Genomic DNA, 26,313 nt, shown 5'->3' on the forward strand with positions numbered 1-26,313 from the left:
GGCAAAATAATCGCGATAAATGTTCAATAAGCGCGTACTGGTAGGAATTAAATATTTACTATATTAATTTTAAAATTAGGCAAACTAATCATGAAAAATTCAAGTTTCATTCATGATTATTCACATAAGATTTGTTAACGCATGCGTGTCATCAATGCACATATAAACAAAGCATAAAAACTGTAGGCTACAGTTCTGACACCACCAATGGTGGTGGCATCAGCAATCCTCCTTCTTGGCAGAAGATTGGAAACCTGGGGTCATTTTAACTCAAAATTCAAATGTCAGCTTTGTTCCGTTGAATTTTTGAAATTTCAAATGTTTTGCAAAGTAAATTAAGTGATCTTTTAAGTTAAAGCTCTATATGACTAACATTGAATTCAATTTTTAGTACTCATGTGATTTGAGGTGTCGCATGATGGGTTCTGATCCAAGTCAGAAACTGGTCGGCTCGCCATAGGTCAACTATATTAGATGTTTTAAAATGCATATTATGACCGTATACTTACTTACTAGATGTATTTTGTATTCTTCCATCATCCTAATCCCAAAATTCGTCGTAACGCTAACTGCTATGTGACCGGGTCCTGTCAATTTTCACGTGCAAATGGTCCGCCGCTTCCTCCACTCGTCCGTCTGTCAAACCTGAACACTCATCGCAAGTTTATGAGTTATGAACACTCTAAACATAAAAGGATAAAATAAGTACTAGTCTGAACCCTACACTAACCAAGATTGTCCTCAATTTTGACGAATTTCACGGGTATAACTTTATAACAACACTGACCTCCGCAAAAACATTTCCGTAGTAGCAAAACCCCCATCAACAGCTGGCTACTGCGCGATCGACATCACTTTTGTCATCTCCTTCACTGCCAAAAAGAGAACCCCGACAACAGCCAAAAAAAATGTGTTAATCCGCTAAACAGACATTATCGCAAGATTGATGATCATTACCTTAAGGCGTTTAGCATCATCATCAGAAGATGGAGAGACACACGCGAAAGCAATAAGCAATCAAGAGATTCCAAAATCTAGGACACGAACCCCGAAATATATGCAATAAAGAACTATAGACGACCCTCGCGCCTCGCAGAGAGTGCTAATTTGGCAGCTTTTGTCGCACCATTACAGCCCATTTCGTGACGATCGTAATTTTCTCTAGCTCTTGCACTTTAATGGAGCCGATTACAAGGGAGGACTGGTTCCAGAACCACCTGAAACAAGTTGCCGCCGCCTGACCGAGCTCCGTCTTATCTTATTTTTCTCTTTCTTTTTTACGACATCCTTAATTAAGATGGCAAACAGAACGCGGGGAGAAAGACCATCTCGGAGGGAACTTGATTTAAGAACTTGTGTTAGGAAAAGGAAAAAAAAAAACTTGTCCCATTACTATAAATTTCGATAAAAGTTGCTTTGACACGTTTTCGCCGTCGGCGTCATCGCGGTTGCTTTGAGAGGCTCGTTACAGCATGCCAAACTGTCACTTGCGGGTGCGTTACCCGAGCGTTACTAGAAAAAACTCGAACCACTTCTTTGCTCATAATAAACTTAGTGGAAGAATGCTTTCTAAATTGAGCATTATGAGTCACGTCTATCGTTTTATTACGCTTTCTTACCGTATCCGTCTCTTGCTTCCACGGCAAGCGACGGACAACTCAATTTGGATCAGATCTCGGTGCGCACGTGAACCGGTTTGTTGGACGTTTTCCTCTGTCACCGTCCTGATAACGGACTGTCACCGTGGAAAACAATTCCCATCATTTGAAAAAAAAAGTTAAATCTCTTTATTTATATCCACACAAACGCTTATTGGTTTTTCTTCACCGATTCATGAATCCATTTGACGTACTTCGGAATATCGACATAGACGAACGGTGTTCCGGGGTCCGAGTCCAGGATCCCGATCGACAGCATCGCTACCTGGTAGATGCGGTTGTGATACTCAACCTCCAGAGCCGATCCCGCACCGCCGATCATTTCGATCGTCCGGTTGTTGAAACTGCTGGCGCAAATCTGACCCTCGTTGAGCATGATTTTGTTGTGGACCAGCTTGCGGCACCTATCCAGCTCGACGTAACGCATCCAGTACTGCTGCGGCCGTGCTTTACTGGTCCAGAGGGCGTTGTACACGTTCGGCTGGTTGACGGTGCCGATTTCGAACTTGATCAACGGCAGGCAGATGGGTTTGACGGCTGGAATGAGTGGAAATGGAAATTGGGATGAATATTGTTGGTTGCATCCAATCAGCAAAATGGTGGAATGTGTTTAAAAATACAGTAGACTTTCTCGACGAAATGTGAAAGATGCTAAAATATTCTGTGGCTTTTAGGCTGTGGTCCATTGAGTGAATTTTCACTTAAATTTTACATATGATTTTTTTTTAATAATCCTGCTATTCTACCATACTTATTGCACATACAAATAAAGAATCAATTTTGACCTGCAGCTTCTCGAAAATCGACCGAACAACAACAGAGGGATTTTCGAACATTTTAATTTATTTTCGAAGTGTCAAATTTAAGAGGAAATTCACCGCATGGAACACAGCCTTATACCAATAATCAATACGAAACTAACGATTTTAAATTGGCTCACTACTTGACTAGCCTATTGGTCCCAAGCAAATCGATTAACGTATCTCATTCTAGTCGAAATTCTAGTACTTCACTATGTTTGTTTTGATTCGCTATGAAAGTTTGACAGATAAAATGAGGGGTTTGTCGATTTTTCTATGTTTCGAGGGGGCATCAATTAGCATGGGACCGAAAAGAGTACCAGAGCTGAGCCAAAAAGTTGAGCTCGTTTCTTCGGGACCTTCTGGTCTAAGAGTTACCTCTATGCTTATACCGAAGAGAGTACCAGAGCTGAGCCAAAAAGTTGAGCACGTTATTTCGGGACCTTCTAGTCTTAGAGTTACCTCTATGCTTATACCATAGAGGCAACTCTAAGACCAGAAGGTCCCGAAAAAACGAGCTCAACTTTTTGGCTCAGCTTTGGTACTATCTTCGGTCCCAAGCTAATCGATGCACCCCTCGAAACATATGAAAATCCACGAACCCCTCATTTTATCTGCCAAACTTTCATAGCGAATCAAAACAAACATAGTATAGTACTATAGAATTTCGACTAGAATGGGATACGTTAATGGATTTGCTTGGGACCAATAGGCTAGTCAAGTAGTGAGCCAATTTAAAATCGTTAGTTTCCATCGGTAACTTTTACCGTTTAAGCTATTACTTGACGAATTCGCGTGAAAACGAATTCACCAGCTGGTTTTGTTATTGGGGTAAGATCTATGCGGATTTACTAGCGCTAGTGTAATATCCAATTAGCACAAAATTCAGTTGCTCGTGCAAATCATGCTGGTAAACGCTGATGCCCTGTTTACATTTTGCTGGTGAGCTTTTTTGCTAGCAGCTGGCTCATTAGCGCTAGTGAAATAGCATAAGTGTAAATACCCCATAAGTAAACATGATCAGCTGGAAGCTTGACACCAAAGGGGTCTAAAGTAAACATCCGAAGAAGAGTCATTGAAACAAAGCGTTTTATCAGTGCCAACATTCCAAAGAGGCGTAATTGCTTTGGTAAACAATGGATTTAGTCGTCGATTTCTCGCAACTAAAAGCTCACCCCTCCAGATTAACAATGCTAGCCCTAGCTGGTAGAGGAAACATTTCTAGATAGAGCTGGAATTAGGACCTAACAGCTTTTGTAAACAAAGACTTTTCTTGATGATTTCTTGAAATTCAAGGCTCGCCCATGCAAACCAACATCCTCATCGAGTAGAGAAATACTCTCCCTGTTCGATGGTTATGTTGGACTGCGTGGGCGTGCCATGAATTCCTAGAAATCATCGATAGAAGTCAATGTTTATAAAAGCTGTTACGCCCTAATTCCAGCTCTATCTAGATTTCATTATTTTTCATGAGTGAGCATTTATTCGCGAGAAATCGATGGCTAAAGCCATTATTTACAAATGCAATTACGCCCCTTTGGAACTGTTGGTACTGATATATCAGGTGTAACATTTGATAACAGCACAAAAGGTTTTGTAAACAAACTTTTTAAGGCCCTTCACACGCGAACCAAGGGAAAATTTCGCAGTACAATATTTATAAACACAGCTGATGACGATGATTTTTTACAGTATGAACCGATGGGATTGAAATGGTTAAGATTAACGGTGCGGCTAGAATTTGCATCCTCACCACATCCATTTCTAGACGCGTGGCGAAGGACGACATTAGTGGCCGAAACGTCAATTTTAGCTTATTCGATCCCACGAGGTCCTCTGGGGCTCCTACACGATAGCGACTGTTCAAAATCACTATTTAGGCTCTGAACCGTTAGTTGGATTTTTTTTTACTTTTGGTTAAAATTTTACAGATTGAAAGTTATAGATTAACCTTGGTATCCGGACATGGTTATTACTGACCGACGAGAAATAAGATTTTGAAAATTGTGGTTGAGTTCTGCTCGAAAATTGGTCGATCAATAACACAGGAATTTTCGAACATAGAAAATGAATTTCGAAATGTCACTTTTAACCATGAGTTAAATTTAACTCGGCAATTGGTTCGCCGCCTTAGGTTATGTTCCATTTGGTGAATTTTCACTTAAATTTGACGCTTTAACAATTTGACACACACAAAAATTATAACGTTCCAAAATCCTTCTGTTGTCAATCGTCCGATTTTCAATAAGGTGTTTGTCAAAATTGATTCCTGGTCTGTCAGAAATAAGTCTGGAACAATTAGACACTGCAGCATAGCGTCACAAATAAACTCAGTGTTCATAGAATTAACTTTTAGACAGTTCAATTGTACGTACTCAGAAACTTGCTAAGCAATTCGAGAGTTCCCATAATTTCAGTTTGGGTCTTACTAGTCCTATTGAGAATCAGGTTGCTCGGAATTATTTAAATATTTTCTCTCGGGAAAATATTTTTGATGATTCCTGGGGTGATGATTTGGACGAAATAAGATCTATAACTAAAAAAATTCAAAATATGATTTTCTGAAAAAATAAACTCCCAGTGTCTTTCTTGGAAAAATTATTTAACAGAAGTTTTCATTTGGCATACTTTCCTGATAAAAGGGAAAAATACAAAAGTTGTTCCAATTTTGAAGTCGGATAAAAATTCCAGCTGAAGCTTCTAGCTACCGTCCAATAAGTTTGCTTTCTTCAATAAGTAAACTTTTTGAAAAGATAATTTTAAATAAAATGATGCTTCACATCAAAACGAACTCAATTTGTGCAGATATGCAGTTTGGACGTCGCCATGGGAATTCAACTACTCGTCAACTCTTAAGAGTTCCCAATTTAAGTCGTTCCACCAAATCTTAAGGCTGCTCAACCGGAGTTGCTCTTCTAGACATAGAAAAAGCATTCGACAGTGTTTGGCATGATGGTTTGATTGCCAAATTAAAAAAAATTTAAATTCTCCACTCTATATTATGAAATTAGTTCAAAATTATTTAACTGACAGAACTCTGCAGGTAAATTATCAAAATTCCAAATCTAATCGACTACCTGTTAGAGCAGGAGTTCCTCAGGGTAGCATCCTTGGGCCTATATTGTATAACATTTTCACTTCGGACCTCCCTGATTTGCCTCAGGGTTGCCACAAATCTTTGTTCGCTGATGACACAGGCATTTCCGCTAAAGGAAGAAGTCTTCGTGTTATTTGCAGCAGACTGCAGAAAAGTTGAGATATTTTCTCTTCTTATTTACAAAAATGGAAGATTTCTTCCAACGCTTCCAAAACTCAAGTTATAATATTTCCACATAAGCCTAGAGCCTCCTTTTTAAAACCTAGTAGTAGTCACATAGTCACTATGAACGGAGTTCCAATTTCCTGATCAAACCATCTATCTTGGATTAGTATTTGACCAAAAATTAACTTTTAAAGATCACATTGAGGGCATTCAAGCCAAATGTCACAAATATATAAAATGCGTGTATCCTCTTATAAACTGGAAATCCAAACTTTGCATGACGAATAAACTTCTAATATTTAAACAAATGTTTAGATCGGCCATGCTTTATGCTTTGCCAATATGGTCTAGTTGATGTACTACCAGGAAAAAATCATTTCAAAGGATTCAGGACAAAGTTCTTAAGATGATTTTGAAGTTGCATCCCTGTTACAGTAATACCATAGAGGTAACTCTAAGACCACTGGGTCCCGAAGAAAATCATTATTATTTTTGGCTCACTCAGTACCAGAACAACGGTCCCAGGCAGTCCCAAGCTATTTCACTCACCCCTGCATGTTCTGCATGAATCCACACACCCCTGATGTTATCTGTCAAACTTTCATAGCGAATCAAAACAAACATAGTGTAGTAATAGAATTTCAACTAGAATAGGGTACGTTAATCGTTTGCTTGGGACCAATAGGCTACTAAAGTGGTGAGCCAATTTAAAATCGTTAGTTTCGTATTGATTGTTGGTAATACCAACCGGTGGAAACTAACGATTTAAACTTGGCTCACTACTTGACTAGCCTATTGGTCCCAAGCGAATCGATTAACGTACCCCATTCTAGTCGAAATTCTAGTACTACACTATGTTTGTTTTGATTCGCTATGAAAGTTTGACAGATTAAATGAGGGGTTCGTGGATTTTCCTATGTTTCGAGGGGTGTATCGATTAGCTTGAGACCGAAGAGAGTACCGGAGCTGAGCCAAAAAGTTGAGCATGTTTCTTCGGGACCTACTACAGTACTTTCCCGTTTTTGTCAGCCCTATCTGAAATTTTAGGCTGACAAAAACATGAAACTGACAACACCGGGAAATTTTATTTTTTTTCAATATTTTAACCATCAAAATGATTTTGAAATCAAGTTTAACCATTATTTATCCACTATTAATGGAATTACTAATAAATGTTTACTATTCTTACAAAAAAGGGTACACCTAACGTCTCGAAGAGTTTGCGTACGGTTTGTTGAGCCGGTACGTACTGTTCGGTTTCCTTAAATTCCGCTTGGTTTTCAGCGCTGCAACCAAGGCTGAACCTCCATATCTCAATATCAACGTAAATATACTAGCCAGGAGCCGTCTTTTACTACTGCTTGGTCCCGAGATGTTCGGTATGAATCTGGCTACCATTTTGATGGCCTTCGCTGCCTTCTCGTAGGCATATCCTACGTGGCTATTGAAGCCAAACGGTCGTTGACCATCACTCCCAGGCATTTCAACACGCACTTCTAGTTTATTGCGTGCTCCCCAACGGTTTTTTTCTGACCGCTGCAGCGCTTGTTGTGGATCATCTGCAGCTTCGCTCCATGCATTAGATTTCCAATCATGTCGACCTACATTTCCATCTATTCCAGCGTCTTGCCTGTTACCGTAAGACGCAAAGCCAACGATCTCAACTCGTTTGGGTAGCTTCAGCGTTAGACCGCCGTTTAAAATCACGTTCCAGAGCGTTGGACCAAGATGGGAGCCTAGTGGAATTCCCACCGTGATCCTAATCGATCTCTGTCCCATATTTGCCTCTTTGATCAGAACCCGTTTCTGGAAGTAGCGTCGGCCTCCCAGCTGCGTTCAACATTCTTGACGTCGATCGTTATCACGGCGTAATATCGATCTCCTCTCCACTTCTGTTTCGACGCCTTCTCGTCTCGCTCGACAACTGTCTTAACTTTGCTCTTCCTTTTCGAAATCCGAACTGCCTCTCGGACAATCCTTGCTCACTCTCCCTGCATTTCGTCAGCCTGTTTAGGATGATCCTTTCCAACAGTTTTCCGAGTGTATCCAGCAGGCACTGCTGCGAGTTGCGCGTTGGTGACTTCGTTGTTATCTCCCTCTCCGTCTCCGTACGATGTAGGTGGCCAGGTCGTTGGATCGTGCTTCGAGAAAAGTCCTTCCACGTTCTCTAAAGCTGGGTTTAGACAGGGCAAGTCAATTGATCAAGTCAGTTGAATTCAACGCAAATTGAACATGTAAACCATGCCATTCAACTGACTTGATCAACTCACTTTAATTGAAAAAAAAAAATGAACCAGACTCCATTTTTCAAGCCAATTGAATTCAACTGAGTTGATCATTTGACTTGCCTTGTCTAATCCCAGCTTAAGCACATTTCAGCGGGCATGATTTGACATCTGATCTTCGTCATCACGATACGGTGTGCGTCGTTGGCAGCAGCATCTCGACCCAGCTCCAGTTGCCGGTTTGACTTGCTCTGCTTTATCTCTTGTTTATGTGCTCGGAACATTCCTCTACGTTCCTCTCTGCCTGCTTCTGTTCTTGCTCTCTGAACACGTCTTCTGGCTCTGAGACAACTCGCGCGGAGGGTGCTAATTTCCTCGTTGCAGCAGTAAGCTGGAGGTCATCTGTTATTTAGCTCCAGTTTCTTCGGCATGGTCGTGTCACATGCTCTCCCTAACGATTCTGTCAACTCGTCTTCCACTTCAGGTCGCAAGTTCTCGTCCTCTGTACTGCCACAGGATTCCGTTGGCCGATGCCCCTATCGGATTGCCTGATGGTCACTATCCGATTCATGTTTTCCACTCATCATAAAGTGACGTCGATAATGGATACCCGGCCATCTCTGCGAAAACTGCTGGTGGTGCCTTTATTGAACAGCCTAATTTCCAGCTTCGCCAGAGCTTCCCGCAGAATGTGCCCTTTTGCTTTGGTACATCTGTTTCCCCACTCCACTGCCTAAGCATTGAAGTCTCCTCCGGTAGTCTTCGTCCGATCAGATCTTCAGCGTCTCGTGAAACTGCTCCATCGTCCATCGGGTCCGTAACAACTGCATCTGAATATTCCATTAATTTTGGCGATCACGAAACCTTCTTCTTGAAAGGGGTATCTGCCCATAACTTGTATGGCAGCCATCCCAGCTCTATCCTCCACCTAGTTACCTTATCGGGACGGACTTGATACAGCCATAGAGGTAACTCTAAGACCAGAAGGTCCCCAAGAAACGAGTTCAACTTTTTGGCTCAGCTCTGGTTCTATCTTCGGTCCCAAGCTAATCGATGCAACCCTAGAAACATTGGAAAATCCATGAACCCCTCATTTTAACTGTCAAACTTTCATAGTGAATCAAAACAAACATAGTGTAGTACTAGAATTTATACTAGAATGGGGTGCGTTAATCGTTTTTCTTGGGACCAATAGCCTAGTCAAGTAGTGAGCCAATTTAAAATCGTTAGTTTCGTATTGATTGTTGGTTGTACTACCGTTGTACCATAGAGGTAACTCTAAGACCACTGGGTCCCGAAGAAAATCATTATTATTTTTGGCTCACTCAGTACCAGAACAACGGTCCCAAGCAGTCCCAAGCTATTTCACTCACCCCTGCATGTTCTGCATGAATCCACACACCCCTGATGTTATCTGTCAAACTTTCATAGCGAATCAAAACAAACATAGTGTAGTAATAGAATTTCAACTAGAATAGGGTACGTTAATCGTTTGCTTGGGACCAATAGGCTACTAAAGTGGTGAGCCAATTTAAAATCGTTAGTTTCGTATTGATTGTTGGTACAACCAACAATCAATACGAAACTAACGATTTGAAATTGGCTCTCTACTTGACTAGCCTATTGGTTCCAAGCGAATCGATTACGTACCCCATTCTAGTCGAAATTCTAGTACTACACAATGCTTGTTTTGATTCGCTATGAAAGTTTGACAGATAAAATGAGGGGTTAGTGGATTTTCCTATGTTTCGAGGGGTGAATCGATTAGCTTGGGACCGAAGATAGTACCAGAGCTGAGCCAAAAAGCTGAGCACGTTTCTTCGAGACCTTTTGGTCTTAGAGTTACCTTTATGGTACAACCATAGAGGTAACTCCATAGAGGTAACTCTAAGACTAGACGGTCCCGAAATAACGTGCTCAACTTTTTGGCTCAGCTCTGGGACTCTCTTCGGTCCCAAGCTAATCGATTCACCCCTCGAAACATAGGAAAAACCGATAACCCCTCATTTTATCTATCAAACTTTCATAGCGAATCAAAACAAACATTGCGTAGTACTTGAATTTCGACTGAAATGGGATACGTTAATCGTTTGCTTGGGACCAATAGGCTAGTCAAGTAGTGAGCCAATTTAAAATCGTTAGTTTCGTATTGATTGTTGGTAACTCTAAGACCAGAAGGTCTTAAAGAAATGTGCTCAACTTTTTGGCTCAGCTCTGGTACTCTTTTCGGTCCCAAGCTAATCGATTCACCCCTTGAAACATAGGAAAATCCACGAACCTCTCATTTTATCCGTCAAACTTTCATAGCAAATCAAAACAAACATTGTGTAGTACTAGAATTTCGACTAGAATGGGGTACGTTAATCGATTTGCTTGGGACCAATAGGCTAGTCAAGTAGTGAGCCAATTTAAAATCAATAGTTTCGTATTGATTGTTGGTACAACAGTGTACTTTGTGGTAAAATTAGCGCGAAATCTGTTTACATAGCAGTGGTTATCAAAAGAGAAAAACAATGAAGAGAATCGATCAAAGCAGATAGAACCATTTGAAATGTTCATCGAGAAATGCATAAATCAAGCTGAAAAATGCCTTAGGTCCTAAGTAACAATGACGGATTCATCGACTGTATCTTTGTATCCTCACGGCCATGTCAATACCTTCCCAGGTATTTTCAGCATCCAGATCGATTCAAGAAGCTTTTATATAGCATCTAATACGACAAACGACGATGGAAATGTCTTAACATGCAAGTCGACGAAGAGAATCTGTCAATGTTACTTAGGATCTAATGCATTGCTCAGTTTGAAATGATATAATCTCACACTATTAAAGATCATTGCCCACAAAACCAACTTTGATCAAATAAAAATAAAAATACAAGCTCATCTGGCGGCTAATGGCACAAGCTGTTAGGAAAATTCTATTACCTACAAGCGAACCACATTATTTTAATTTATTTCTTATGAGAAAGTTTGAACATACTGAGAGGTAAGCACATATCATCCGTAAGAGACGTGTGTGTGAGAAAATTTGCGGAAAAATCTAAGGGCACCGGTGGGATTCGAACCCACAATTCCCATTCAGTAAACGGGTGCATTGCCAATTATACATCCGTAGACCTATATGATCTAGGGATGTATTTGACTAATGACATTTGAGTTTCGAATCCGTTTCCCACCGCAACCACTCAGTATCAGCTCATTTTTGTTGTACATCTTACATGCTGAAGTATTTCCAGTACCATGTGAATACCAAATTCGAGCTGCCGGCCTCACCTACGACTACCGGGCCGTAGTGATGAATATCATCAATTACCCCGTGTACTGAATAGGAATTGTGGGTTCGAATCCCACCGGTGCCCTTAGATTTTTTCGCAAATTTTCTCACACGCACACTCGTCTCTTACCGGTGATATTTGCTTACCTCTCAGTATGTTTAAACTTTCTCATAAACAATTCAATTGACTGCAAAGTCGCTAAACCGTAAATCAAAGTAAAAGTAATTTAATTCTTCGCCAGTTAGTCGCCTAACCACTTCCTTTGTGCTATTGCTGTCTATCGATCAATTAGAGTAGATCTATCAATATCAATATTTGATGAACGAATGAGTGTTAAATCAAGCGTCAGATTTCAAATCAACGTATCTGTTTTTTTTTTAAGTCAATCGACGATTTATCTTAACTGCCAGCTCACCTTCGCAAACTAATATAACCGACAAACCGACATGAATGATCATACAAATTACAAATAAATTTCTGATCAAAGCACAAAACTGACATCTGCCGCTGTGTTCGCGGAAAATATTTATCCTAGTCATGAACACGCGTACACAATTTATGAGTTGGTTCGTGTCTAATCTATTTCGCACAAATTATTTTTATCTAGATAAAACATTTCTATGGTTTTGACAGATGGGATCGCTGCACATTTGAATCGGCCGTTATGGATTCTCGATCTAGAGTTAAGTTTAAGTTTCATGTCGGTTTGTCGGTGCTAATATCACCAACGAACCGACATAACAGCTCATACAAGCTACTTTCAAATTCGTGCCCAAGACGCCATATTTAAAATACGTTAAACACTACCGACATCTACTCATCCGATCGCGACATACCATGAACAAGGACACGAATCCACGTATAATTTATATTGCCTTATAGCGAATTCGTTTATTATTCAGTTCCAACCTGGATCGGGTATCAAGATTGAGTCTGCTTGTTTTCTGACAAACGTCAGTTTGCTCGTTTGTTTTTAAAACCTAGCTCAGGTTGAGGTTCACACTGACAAAAAGTTCGGTTTCGCACTGGGTTGGAACTGGTGTTAACCCCGATAATAAACGAATTCGCTATTAGTTTGCGTCTCACCTCGTTTGACAATTCGAATTGTGGACAAACGAAATGCTCCTGTGGCATGTCGGTTCGTCGGTGCTAATATCACCTTTAGGTAGGAGAATCTTTCCCCTACAAGCTAGTGTTGATAGTTTGTGTGACTGAGCTAGCAGTTGCCACAAATTGTGGATGAAGTGATTGCTTTCAAAATCAGATACCTACGTCGATTTGAATAGTTAAGCTTGAATTAATTGTACAGTCAACTTTCGTTCGTTGGGCTAAACCTGTAGCCCACTTAGTGAAAGAATTTTGTTAGTTGGGCTGAGCAGTCAAGCTGAAAATTGGTTAAGGGATAAACCGATTGTTTATTATCATCAGAATCCTCTAACAACTATCCAAATTGTTCATACATGAGCCCCTCGAAAAAGAAATAGCACTGTCAAAAATGACGTTCGACTTCGATTTAGGTGCCCAACTAACGGGAGCCCAACTAAAACGTTACCCCGCCTAAACATAGCCCAACGAGCAAAATTTGACTGTATCATGAGTTAACGATGATTAACATACTAACGACATTCCTATTTCAAACATGGCCTACCAACACCCAATCTAGTACATTAGCGCTCAACAAAAAGATTCCAAATTTCATCATCTAAATATTTTTCCAAAAAAAAAACAAATATTTCCTGCACGACAAGCACGTTATTATTACAGAATACAGCACAGCACACCGACAACATCAACAACAACATTGATTGCCTATATAGGGTAGGTGTACCAGTTATCGCTCAACGTTCCTATTATGGTGTATTCCAATTGTGACCTATGGAATTCCAATATGCCAAAATTGGAATACACCATAATATGAAAATATAGCCACCAACAAACCGTATGAATGGCCATTAGACTGATGCAAAATTTGACTTTTTCGCTCCACAGTCCTAAAATGGTTTCAAATTGGGTCCTGATTAGCCTACCAAAGTTACAACTCATTTGGTTAGAAACAGACTTCGCACAAGCCATTTGAAGTTTGCATGTAAATTACTATGGGAAATCTCAACTTTTTGTTCATTGCCTTCTAGTCTTTTTCCATATTGAGCTGCGGAACAGTTCTATAGCCATTCTTATAGAAAATTTTCTCAGCTTCAACTTATTAAAAGTTATTAATTATTTAAGAGATTGGTAAACTTATGACATGATCAAGCAGCTGCTCTGTAGGCAACACTGTATTTTGCAGTGTGACATAGTAGCCATGATTTTTGTGTCCTATTCAACGCCCCAGAAACACCAATGTTGCCTGCTGAGCAGTTGATTGAGCATGATCATAAGACATCAGCGCATTGAACCATTGATAACTTTCGATCCTTGCATTTAATCAAAAAGTAGTCTCCAGCAAAGTTGTAGCTGGAAACAGTTGAAGGCTTTTGAAGCAAACCGATATGGTGAATTATTAGATAGACATGAACAAAAATCTTGGTTTTACCATAGTAATTCTCATACAAACTTCAAATGGTTTGTGCCATCTCAGTTTCTCACCAAATGGGTTCAAATTTTGAGAGGTTAGTCAGGATCCGATTTGGAATCGTTTAAGTATTGTGGAGCGAAAATTTCAAATTCTGCATCACTCTAATGGCCATAGAAATTACCTTGAAATTTCTGCTCAAAGCACACTACTGACATCTGTCTCCATTGGTTCGTGTCTGATCTATTATGGACAAGTCATTTGTATCCACACGGTAAGAAGAAAGTACCCAACGGCCAGTTCACTTTTACCTACTTTTAACTAGTTTGCCTCCTTTTCTCCTTCTAATGTTGTCAAAAACGGAGTAGCAAAACCAGCCAATAGGGGTAGTATAGGAAATATGAAAATTCCATACTAATTACACACAAGTAAATGAAAACTACTTTGACACGCTTTACCTACTTTTGGGTTCCTGTACTATAGTGCCGAGATGAGTGAAAAGAACTTACTTTTGGGTACTTTTTTCTTACCGTGTAGATACAAAATTTCTATGGTTTTGACAGATGCGATCGCTGCACATTTGAAACGACTGTTATAGATTTTGGAGCAAAAGTTAAGTTTAAGTTTCATGTCGGTTTGTCGATGGTATAGCCATAACTGGTACACCTACCCTATGTTTAACTTTTGTGAAAAATACGAGTCTCAAAACAAAATTTCCCAGAGTGATTCACATAAAAGTTGCCTTGTATAACATACTAATATTTTCAAAACACCACCCGAATGTAAATACTCACAATCGGTCAGCAGCACGTCCTGATCCAGAACCACCATCGCCAAATCGTTCTCAAAGCTCTCCGCATCGTACTGTTCGTGCAGAATCACCTTATGCGCCCTTCTCCGCTGAACTGGATCCAAGCACTTGACCCCCTCGCAGTCCTGGTCCACATACAGCTCGTAATCACCCAAAACAATTGTAGTCCTACAAACAAACAAAATCATGGTTATTATCAGCGGCCGGCAACGATTGACCTATTAAGCCCCCTCCTTAACGCAATTGATACTACGAACACTTTACTCACTCGTTTTCAGCTATATTGGTCGCACAAACGGCTGTCGTCAGAATGTGCTTTGTCGTAATCAACGTCCCATGGCAGAAGTGAACCGGTTCGTCCGGGTAGTAGAACAGCGCCAACCAGGGGGATTCCTGAAGGCGACCCTCTGGTGGACGATCGCGATCGTCGTATTCCGTAGAGCCGCAGTTTTTGTTCAGAACATCACTTAACTCGAGCTGAGCCACATCCGGAAAGTGAAATGCTGCAAAAAGAAATGTCATCCTAATTTGATAATCTCCGCCATACTGCGCGTTGCGCACATTACAAGTGCGATTAATGCGCTTACAAAAGTGCGCTTTTACGTTAAATCGTTTCGGTGTCTTCTGCGCACTTATCCCTTGATTTAATTAGCGATTCCGCACTTTTGAGCAGTCCAGTTTCAAATGCAAAGTACAATACTCACCCTCACAGAACAGGATCGTCAGAACGATAAACAATGCACAACCGATCACGTTTCTTCCACCCATCGCTGATGACTCGTTTGGAAAATAATGCAAATACTGTTGCTTTCGCCACGATCGTCTGCTGAAAACTGAAGTCGCAAACGATCGCAGCAACCCGAAAGGTTTGATATTTCCAACATTTTCTTATCAGTTCGGTTTGTCCCATTTGCACGAATGCGACGACGGGATTCCCCTGTCCGGACCGGTACGTAAAGCGAACCCCACACGCATCAAAATATGTCGATACGAAGGGGAATTACAGACAATAATATTTGACAGGGTGTAGGGCAGGGTTGGCATGCTCAATTTTTCCCACTAATTGCTCATTTGTTGCTTTTACTAGAAGCGGCTGCTAGAAAAGAGTTTGAGGTTCCGAATTGGTACGTAAAATACAGTAGGCTTGTATTTATGCGAAAAGCTGTTATCAGTTTTGCGTCACAAAAACGAAAAGAGAAATATCATAAAGGTAACTCTAAGACCAGAATGTCCCGAAGAAACGAGCTCAACTTTTTGGCTCAGCTGTAGTACTATCTTCGGTCCCAAGCTAATCGATGCACCCCTCGAAACATAGGAAAATCCAATAACCCCTCATTTTATCTGTCAAACTTTCATAGCGAATCAAAACAAACATAGTGTAGTACTGGAATTTATACTAGAATGGGGTACGTTAGTCGATTTGATTGGGACCAATAGGCTAGTCAAGTAGTGAGCCAATTTAAAATCGTTAGTTTCGTATTGATTGTTGGTAAAACCAAGTTTTATCAACTGAATGAAAAGTTATTAACAAAAGAGCAATTTTTGTAGATAAATGAGCATGCAATGGTGTATGACAACACGATTATTGCCAATAATACTGATTCGTGTGAGGTCCGCTTAACTAACTACGTCATATGGGTGCTCCGTTCGCTATAGTTTGATGTCAACTGTTAGGCCGGTGACGTACTAACGTGGAACGCGATGCGAACGCTTCGCTTTCCGCGTCAGCATGTCATCAGCCGTACACAAAGACCGCGGTGAGTTGACCCCAGCAACTGATTGGAATACCGGTTGTCCGGTAGTTGTAGCTAAACTAAAGGGGTTTTTTGAGCATCCTTAGCTCTTCGTTCGTAATGTACTGGATGAGTAGAATTTTTGAATACTGTTTCAGCGTCTTTCCAAAATATTTCTGTTAGATTTGACAGTTAAAGGAAGATAGATTTAAACTATCCCGATGAAAATCGTAGATGCCGTACTGCGATTATCGTCATGTTTGAAGTGTCCACCTTGCAAATTTCTAAAAAGTTGCTTAATGAGCTTTAAAATAAAAATTAGAACTTTTGTTAGGGGGATACTACAAGCATTAAAACCGTACAATAATTTAATCCAATACCCGTTCGGAGCAGAAGCTGCTACCTAAATTGGTTGTTTATCAAACCTATCGAGAGTCTCTAATATGAACCTGCGATCGGCGATCTACAATCTCCCATAATATTCGACAGTGTGTTGAATCCAGTGAATCCAAGTATAGAAGATAATGATCTCGACCATACCATAGACGGATGATGAAAGCAAATAAAATACTTCCCCGATCAGGTTTGTAGCTCTGGGAGTTCGGAACAACTTTATTTTCTATAATATTATAAGTCGCAGAAAAGGGGTATACATTCATGTCAATTGAATTATGTATAAGCCATTTTGTTAAATAAGGGCACATAGCAAAACAATCATAGTAGGCGCCTGGCCCTTTTTCGTAAAAAGGCCTTTTAGAGCAATTTGAGAGGTGCAAGTGATAAGCCCTTACAGTTTTGTTATTTATCATTCCTTCCTTGTCTACCGGAGCGTCACCTCGGTTTTTGATCGGTGTTACGTAGATTATTGGCCGCTTTGTTTAAAAGCATTTGAAGTTTCGTGTTTCTCATGCAATATGGATTTTTTCAACAGAATCGATTGGTAAGAAACACATTCTAGCTAGAAGCTACTCATTACAACCATTCCCGTGTTTATTCAATTTTAGCTGCCGCTGCAGTTGTGGAACAAGACAACGGCAATGACAGCGATGAAATTAACACAACAGCCGCATGATTCAATCATCTCATCCCATGTATCGTTCTGGAATGTCCATTGTTCAACACAAATGAAATGGCTTTCGAATCCACAGTGTATTCCTCCGGACCTTTCGACGTCGGCAATCGATGAATCGCCGCTCAATATGACCAGTTTTGACGAAGATAAAGCTACTGAAAAACCACTTAACTTGATCACGGCAAAAACAACCCCTCACACTGAGGCCTCCGTAGTGCAAGTTTCTAATAATTATTGATCCGTATCGATCTCAGCCGTTTTGACAGGGCAGTCGATGCCACTTGATTCAGATCCTGTGCCTTCTAGTTCCGGAAATCGTAACCGTTCGAAGCATTCATCAATTGTTTTTTTTTTATCGAGGCGCTACTCTGGCGGCATCAAGGACTTTCCAATCTATCACTCCGTCGCTTTTGTCGTGTTCAACGTGGATCTCAATGTCACCAAATCATGGACACGCATTCGATTCGAGATACTCAATGTAACTGCCACTTTCATCTGACCGTGTACAGTGGAGTAAATTGAGTTGAAATTCATTCGGCATCATCATGTCTTTCATGGCAATCACCTACATTTTCTTTTATCAATCCTAAGCCTCGTCATCCATTCGATGAACCCCATACATTTCAACAGCTATAGCATGACTTTTCGGGGTCTGAACTACAGTTCCAGAAAACCAAAAATTGAAACATGCGGCGAGTGTATTATAGATTGCAATTATCATTGAAGAATGTCCACGATGCCGAGGAAAGATCCGCTTTGCAGGCAGTCCAGCATTTGCATTAGGAGCGAGCGAAGGCTGTCTACGATATGAAGCGAGAGGACGTCACGCGGTCTAAGAATAACTCTGACGTGTGCACTCCTTTGTTTGATTTGCAAAAGTGCTTGCCTACACCGGACTTAACTTGTGGTCAGGCCTACTACAGTCGACAGCTTTATACTCTTAACTTGAAGTTTTCGAATCATTCCAAGGTAAACATTCGACTACTTGTTTCCTGTGGGACGAAAAGAAGGCCCGACGTGGATCGCAGGAAGTAGGAACGTGCTTCTTCAGATTCATGAAGTGTTTGACGGATGACGGATAGAACGTAAACAAACATTTCATGTAAAATTAAGTGTTCTCAAACCGAAACATCAGCAACTCGACGAAGAGAACGTTTGATTGAATTGATTTTTACGTTTCTTTCAACTGATCCTTATGTCCCACCTACATGTGTTGGTCTCAGGGAACCAAAATTTACATGACTTTTTAGTAGTGTGAAGTTTATGGTGTCTGGTCACTCCCATATGGAAGTTGACCCAGTTCATGCGGCAATTAAACGTGCAAAAATACTAACAACTTCAACATAGAAACGCCGTGGGATTCCGCAGTATTCATTGCCCAAATCGAAACGCGTATTCCTTTCAACGTCAGAGGGCTGGACCTCCAGCATTTCCTCAATTGGAAATCATTGCAAGCACGAAACAAGAAACCAAACAAAGATGGCGCTGAACAACACTTCATGTTCAGAAATGTTATGGTTTTTGAATATACTACGAAGAAGCTGGGCAAGATTTCCTTCCAGTACGATCCTCAAGAGGAAGACTATTCTCTGCGGCTGCAACTAACAGCCATCAAACCAGTAAATACGGAGCCAATACAGTTGACTAAACAGAAGTTGGAATACCTAAAGAGTCTCCTGCCATACGTAGTAACAATCGATACTACGGAACATTTTTAAAGATTTTGCAGCCTCAGAAAAGAGAACGGTTGGCAGAGGATTACCATTTTTGAGGAAGACATGGTTTTTTCAGACGAAGGCTGAGGTTTAAGTCCGCTCCAGGAACAACTAGCATTTGTATCGAGATTTTTATCACTATGTTTAAAGACTGCGAACAAAACATTTTGTCACCATGCTAGATCCTACGTAGTTTTGCTTCGGAAATTGCGTTTTGTGTGAAGTTGAGTTCTTGAATTTTGCATCGTATCGTAGTACTTGCTTGAATTTGCGTTGCGCGTCGATATTTCCATGACCAATTCTCAGTAACTCACGAGTTTGGAAACCCTGCACTTATGGCTTTTGAGATTGTGTGTTTACATTTTCAAGTCAAGAACGGAAAAAGTTGTGAAACTTAATTCCAAGATAATATTATAAGATAATAGCCCCTCCGCGAGAAGGAGAAGGGTGACTAATGGCAGAAGCTGTCCATCCAGGAGAAGACAGTTCTGTACCGCGCGTCATTCTGGCAAACGTTTGCCTAAACCAACCATATCATCATGCTACTCGGGCAATGCTACAACTTGAAAAAAAAAAAGAAGGACTCGACCCACCGGCGGTAGTAGTGGCAGCAATAGACCTGTAGTAGGTTTCCAGTGTCAGGTAGGTACTGAATTCGTCAAGTGGCCCCTCTTTTTATGGGGTGGGGGGGGGGAAGGTGGAATGAATCTACTTCGTCCATGGTTTATCCAAATGTCGGTCCAGGTTCTCTATACTGGTTGCAGTCGTTTGATGACTAGCTGCTCCTTGTATTTGCTTGTTGTTCCTATTTCATATTTTTTTTTATCCTTGGTCATGCCGGAATCGCATATTAATCTCTCTGAAACTGCTGCCGGTTATTAATACCGCTCTGTAATACGGGATCCACTGACTCCACCAGCTTCCACACTAAATCGAATCCGAGTTCAGTCCATAGAATGAGCTTTATAGCTGCGATTGCAGATACATCTAGTAGGTCACCGGGTTTATCCATACAATTGACTCTCGGTCCGAATCCTACGCCCATCGAGTTAATACTTAATTCTAGTTAATTTTGCCCTATTTTGCGGGGCGTGGTGACTCTGACTAATTCGTTTGGACTTCCCTGAAACTATGAACAAATGGAAAAGCCGTATCGACTTTCTGTAGAGGTTCATCCCCCAGAAGACAAAGAGAGTCTCTTCAATTATACAATCTGTTATTATGATTGGGGAGAATTTCGCTGGAAAAAAATCCCTTTCCCTCTTACTTTGAAGTAAACGAAGAAGTAAACCTTAGCAACGATTGGCAGAATGTCAACACAAAACAGTGATGCCGTTTTATATTATATTTTGTGTTATCGTGTGCCATCGACGTACCGATCAGTGCACCGCGATGTGTTTCGCCACAATGTGCAGAGTTGATTACCCCTTGACATCGCTTTGCTTTGCTGAGAATAAGGGCAGTATTTTGTAAACAAGCAGCACATAAGAATGACATATGTGAAAAAGTGTCAGAAAAGGCATACACGGAACGAAAAACGGAGAATAATTTATTTTCATTATTTTCTAAGGAAAAAGGGTTCTATACAAATTTTGCGATCGACAAGCATAAAAAAGGGAAGAGCTTTTAGAATGTTGGTTTATTTCATTTCAATTCCGTTATAATTGCTTATATTTTGACTGATGCGCGTATTTTGTCTACTACTTGCAGACTCCATCAGTGCCAAGTACTCAACACCACTTACTTGGCACTGATGAAGTCTGCAAGTAGTAGTAGACATACGCGTATCCGTCAAAAGATAAGTAATTATAACGGAATTAAAAGGAAATAAACCAACACACTCAAAGCTCTTCATAAAGAGATTTCGTTAAGAGGTTCGACAAATTTAAAAGATTGATAAAGAGTAAAAATACTTAACAATTTTCAAACCGGATTATCTCGATTCAGATATTTTAGGCATAAGCCCTTTTCAAATGTTGCTCTTGATTGGTGAATAATTAGATTTGGCAACCCTGTATTTTAACAGCTCGAACAGTTTATTTTGCTTGCTGAAACCCTAGAGGATAATATTTGGAGTTAAGAGTACGTAAACCGAGACGCGGACACTGCTGAACGCTGAACGACGTAATGAGTATGAGCATGAGCATGATCAACCGCCCACGGTAGCTACTCTGTTTTTGCCAGTACAGCTGCAATTACACAGAGAACCAATAGGTGATGCGTGGGACTAGTATTCATCCTCAATGTGTAAATACGCTCCCGAAAGCTGGTCAAGAAAGGAATGGGTAGGAATGCGTTGACCTTGGAAGCCGAGAAATCCTCTGCAATTCCACGAGAAAGCACTGGGATGTTGGATAAAATGGTTGGGATTGCAGAAGGATTAGTTTTGGTAAACGCAGTGGCGTCTCGTAAACTCACTTTTTACCTGTTCAACGACTTTGAAAACGTAATTTAGAGCCATAACTATATTTAAATTGATCCCAAAATGCATAGGGTTTTCTAGTTTCACTAATTTGTATCGATTGAAAACAATAACTTTTTATTTGTTTGCGTTTTGAGGGTCGTTGAACTGGTAGATTGAGGTTAAGGCGACGCCACTGGGTAAACGATATGCTGAATTGATGTCCTAACGATTCAATAGCACGAAGGAGCTTGGGTTTGAACACACGATCTACTGTTACTGAGCAGCAAAATCGGTCGCCACAAGGCCAACGAGCTCCTTATATCACAAAACAATTACGATCAGATTTCTGTTCAATTTGTAGTTACTGTGTTTTGATCCCGACGACGACCTCACCGACGACAGCAACGATTGCTAGTGAGAAGAATTTGATATGGATGTCTAACCAACAAGTCTTTCCTAAAACTCAAATACTACTTCTTCGCACCCGTCCTTTTAACCGAAGTTTATCACGTTCAATAGTGTAAGGTGCTTGGGTTCTATCCCACGATCTTCTGTTCAGTAAGCAAAAACGGTTGCTCTATAGCCATCGTGCCCGTTACATTACCACAATCCGACTTAACAAACACCGACCGACTTAACAAACAGCTATTCAAATGAAGTGACGTCCCCGAAAGCAGCCAACAATGTCTTTCAAACTGGATCACGCATACATCCTTTCCGAAATTCATAGTTTAAACAAATCAAACTTTTGGTTATTAACTGCGCTTAATGGTTTCGGAACCCAACGATGGCGGTCTATTCTGTTGCGGGAGAGCTTGGGATTGAACCCACGATATTCTGCTCATCAAGCAAAACGATTCCTCCAGGGGCATCGAGCATTTAAAAACCGCAAAACTCCATGACAAAACACGGTTAAGCCCTCGCTTGGTATGTAATTTACAACAGAGATACGTGATAGTTCATATAGTTTCAGCGGTTGATGGTTCAGTGCCCGCAATACATGAAGTCGCGTTGCGGCCGAAGTGCTCTACGGCTTGGGAAGAGCGACGTAGAATACTTACGTATCCCAAGAATGACGCCGACCTGGGCGTCGTCGTCGTCGTGACCCCGATGCCTGATTTTCGGAGTGGCTTCAAATCGGGCGTGAAATTCAACTTTATCCAATTCATCCCCGGAACAATCCAACACGAGCCAATCCGAATGTTGTCTTGTTGCAATTTTTCAACGGAGTGCGATCAAATCCTGTAATCGATAAAAGATTGCACAATGAGAATAACCCAAATTTGAGGTCCGTGCCCCAATATTGGGAAAACTGCAGGAACTCATAGACTGAGTAAAATTTTCCTCAGTTTTCCTCAAAAAACTACTCGACTATGAGGAAAATAGACATATACTAATAGACTGAGTGAAACCATAGAGGTAACTCTAAGACTAGTAGGTCCCGAATTAACGTGCTCAACTTTTTGGCTCAGCTCTGGTACTATCTTCGGTCCCAAGCTAATCGATTCACCCTTCGAAACATAGGAAAATCCAATAACCCCTCATTTTATCTGTCAAACTTTCATAGTGAATCAAAACAAACATTGTGTTGTACTAGAATTTCGACTAGAATGGGGTACGTTAATTGTTTGCATGGGACCAGTAGGCTAGTCAAGTAGTGAGCCAATTTAAAATCGTTAGTTTCGTATTGATTGTTGGTAAAACCTCTCTCAATTTTGCTCATCTTCGATAAGCTTTTCCTGTTCCTGCAGTTTCCCCAAAACTGGGTAAATGGAGCTCAAATTTGGGCTATTCTCATTGTCCGTGTGCAATCTTTTATCGCACTTAAAATCTGCTTCCGACCAAAATGGCCTTTGTGTGAAATAAAAGTTCGTAACTGATAACAACACCCCTTTGGACTAGGGGCAGCCAGGGGTGATTCCTGCTTCACTGGTGTATTCTCTGGTGCAGGAATCGGCAGTGAGCTGGAGGAATCCGATGAAATACCAGCACGGGAGATAATGGACAGCATTAAATAAGGACACTTGGTGAGCTGTTTGACGTTCCTGATATAATTATGCATGCACAATCTGTACTTCCCCTGGTTTACATTTTTCGATTCAAGAAACTTGTTAATGTCAGACGACATCAATGAAATAGTGACATTTAATAGAATATTTTATTGAGCCAATCAGATGAACATAAAATTAAAAAAAAATTAAAATACTTCACATCAAAAAAATAATAACGCCTTCACATCATCAAGGCAAATCCAACTCAAACGATCACATTACCAACCACTCCACCACTAATGTGAACTTTCAAAACGACACAGACGACGACGATGACAACGACGTCACGTCGTCTGGTTGGGTTCCAGTTTATCCCGAAACCAGTTTGGCAATAGTTACCATCTTCACCAACATTGCAGGCAGCTTTGAAGTATGACGTATTTCCCCACACCGGTTTACGGTCGCTTTCCCTCCTCGCTGGCCACTGTCTGCTCGAGCCACTCTGCCATCTGTACCATATGACCGAACACGTAGGGTGTCTCGAGGCGAGCGTTCCTCACTCCGATCGACATCGTCCCCACCAGGTAGAAGCGCCCATCCGGACCTAACATCTGCAACGGTGCTCCGGTACTACCTCTCAAGCTTAGATCCTTGGTCTTTTGCTTTTGCTTTTTGTCCAAATCCATCACGGCACAAAACTGCGATGACTGATTTAGGTCGATGTCCATGTCGGAGGAAAGCTTCTGTGCACAACTCGACGGGCTTATCAGCTGCATTCGATACTGCATGGGAACCACCGAGATGCCTGCCTTCACGCTACCACACCATGCACTGAAAAATAAGGCAGCGTTGTCGTTCAGCGGGAAATCTGCCCCGCTAGCAACGCAGATAGTTCTTACAAATTCAGAGGTTGTATTAGCCGGGTTTTGCAGCTTCAATAGCACAAGGTCATTCGCCAGTCGGGGTTTGTTGTACTGGGGATGTTTGATGATCTGCTGTATCGGTATATCCTGAGGGTGCGGAGCGCACTTTTCGTAACCATCGATGTCCTGACAGTCTTTATCCGTATCTGTTTGATACTCTCCGAGACGCACAAATTCCCTGAATCCAAAATGCATCATTACATAACATTATCATACACTCCAACTCCACCACCACTTACAAAGAGTTCTGATTGTAGCCGGCAGCGAACACACTGGTCACGACGTAGTACGGATGGATCAACGTTCCTTGGAACAGATACTCAACTGAATCGTCGCTCTTGCGATAGCCCAATCGCGCCAACCACGGAAACTCCATCAACCGTCCGATCGGAGGCCTTCGGATTAGGTCCCCGTAGTAGTTGGGACCACAGCCTGCCGCATTGAAAACCCCATCGGAGGCAATCGATGCAGAAATTATCGCACAAAGGACAATCGCAGCACTACGACGAACGAAATTCATTTCTGACCGACAATCTGCACTGGAGGATTGTCAATTCGGGACTAAAGTAAGTCACTTTATTTGAAAAAGCTGCAACCTTCTGCTACACATCACAAATCATATTGCATGCAAGCCTGTATTCATGCTTTGCCTTTTCCGTATCAGTAGGCGCTTTTTTATACAATAATCAAACTCTCAGCTGGCCATGCTATGCGGTGCGGTGAATGTTCCATCCGAGAGAATCGATTAGAGCGCTTCGCTCACTCCACAGTGTCATCATTCGCACAAGAGGAAAGAAACAAAGGAAGCAGAGAGTGCTAGAAAAGTGGGTGGGTCTTCTGTTGGATACCAGTGAAAAATGGCGCTCGAGTAAGTCCATAACAGTGTTGATTCGAAAAATCATGCTTGTTTTGTTTCACTTGAACTTCGATTGAGTTCTAATTTTCATCTTTAAGGTTTGAAATATTGCTATTGAAACATATTTCTGCCTTAGTGTTGTTTGAGATGAGAACAACTTGAGAAAATATCCAAACCCGAATGATCATCCAGCGCACCAAAAAACGAACCCTCAAGTGAACGTGGACCCTACACGACTGCTTTTATTGACAATAATCGTATTGTCAATAAATACATTCTATATTGAAATCAATACATCGGTATTGACAATATTTCTGTATTCACATCATCAATATTATTGTCAATAATTCCCCTTCGCGTCAATATATTGAAACGTTTGAGATTCGATTCATAATAACTAGGGGAAATGGATGTAATGTCGGCCTAAATGCCCCTAATTTGGGCCCATTCATAAATTCAGTAATTGACTAAAATGTTCAATAGCGACCAAAAATATCTATTAGTAGCGTCCCAATGACGCGTTCATCTAGATAAAATTGATAAATAGCAGATTTTTAGCGATGGGCCATTTCCCCTATAACTATAATTATACGATTAGCGCGGCCTGCGTGAATAGTCGTGCATACAGCTCAACTAAACTCTCTATATGGATCATGGATAGCCTCTAACATCATTTTTATAAGTTAATTATTTTAAATAATTTTGAATTATGAATTCAACATTTCATCAAAATATCTTAATTTAACAACCAATGGTGTAATCTAAACCTTCTTACTTGTTACTTGTAATAAGTAAGAAGGTTTAGATAACACCATTGGTTGTTAAATTAAGATATTTTGATGAAATGTTGAATTCATAATTCAAAATTATTTAAAATAATTAATAATTTTCAATACCTCATGACGCGTATCGGAGATAAATCGATTTAAAGGTTTGGAAGGCCCACCAGCCGATAATTAAAGGATTTTGGAATATTATATATTGAGAAATCCGGGTATGAAAATTTCGACCATCTGAACACCCCTCTTTTCGCGATTAGAGCCATATTTAAAGAGATAAATCGATTTAAAGGT

At 40.8% G+C, this 26,313-nt stretch overlaps 2 protein-coding genes across 2 annotated transcripts; both read right to left on the reverse strand.

Moving 5' to 3' along the window:
• Positions 1-1,776: 1,776 nt before the first annotated feature.
• Positions 1,777-15,389, reverse strand: LOC135700096 (serine protease grass-like). The gene is made up of 4 exons (XM_065220489.1): positions 15,251-15,389; positions 14,815-15,049; positions 14,530-14,714; positions 1,777-2,195 (listed from the first exon to the last, which is right to left on the reverse strand). Exons 1-4 carry the CDS (start codon positions 15,312-15,314, stop codon positions 1,810-1,812), a joined length of 870 nt encoding a protein of 289 aa, XP_065076561.1. The 5' UTR covers positions 15,315-15,389; the 3' UTR covers positions 1,777-1,809.
• An 8,292-nt stretch (positions 15,390-23,681) lies between these two features.
• On the reverse strand, positions 23,682-24,944 carry LOC135700052 (phenoloxidase-activating enzyme 1-like). The gene is made up of 2 exons (XM_065220444.1): positions 24,624-24,944; positions 23,682-24,562 (listed from the first exon to the last, which is right to left on the reverse strand). Exons 1-2 carry the CDS (start codon positions 24,902-24,904, stop codon positions 23,917-23,919), a joined length of 927 nt encoding a protein of 308 aa, XP_065076516.1. The 5' UTR covers positions 24,905-24,944; the 3' UTR covers positions 23,682-23,916.
• Between the last annotated feature and the right edge of the window lie 1,369 nt (positions 24,945-26,313).

This window comes from Ochlerotatus camptorhynchus, unplaced genomic scaffold, assembly GCF_037179485.1.
Source record: "Ochlerotatus camptorhynchus isolate MF236.1 unplaced genomic scaffold, CSIRO-AGI_Acam_v1.1 ptg000010l, whole genome shotgun sequence".
NCBI classification, from domain to species: domain Eukaryota; kingdom Metazoa; phylum Arthropoda; class Insecta; order Diptera; family Culicidae; genus Ochlerotatus; species Ochlerotatus camptorhynchus.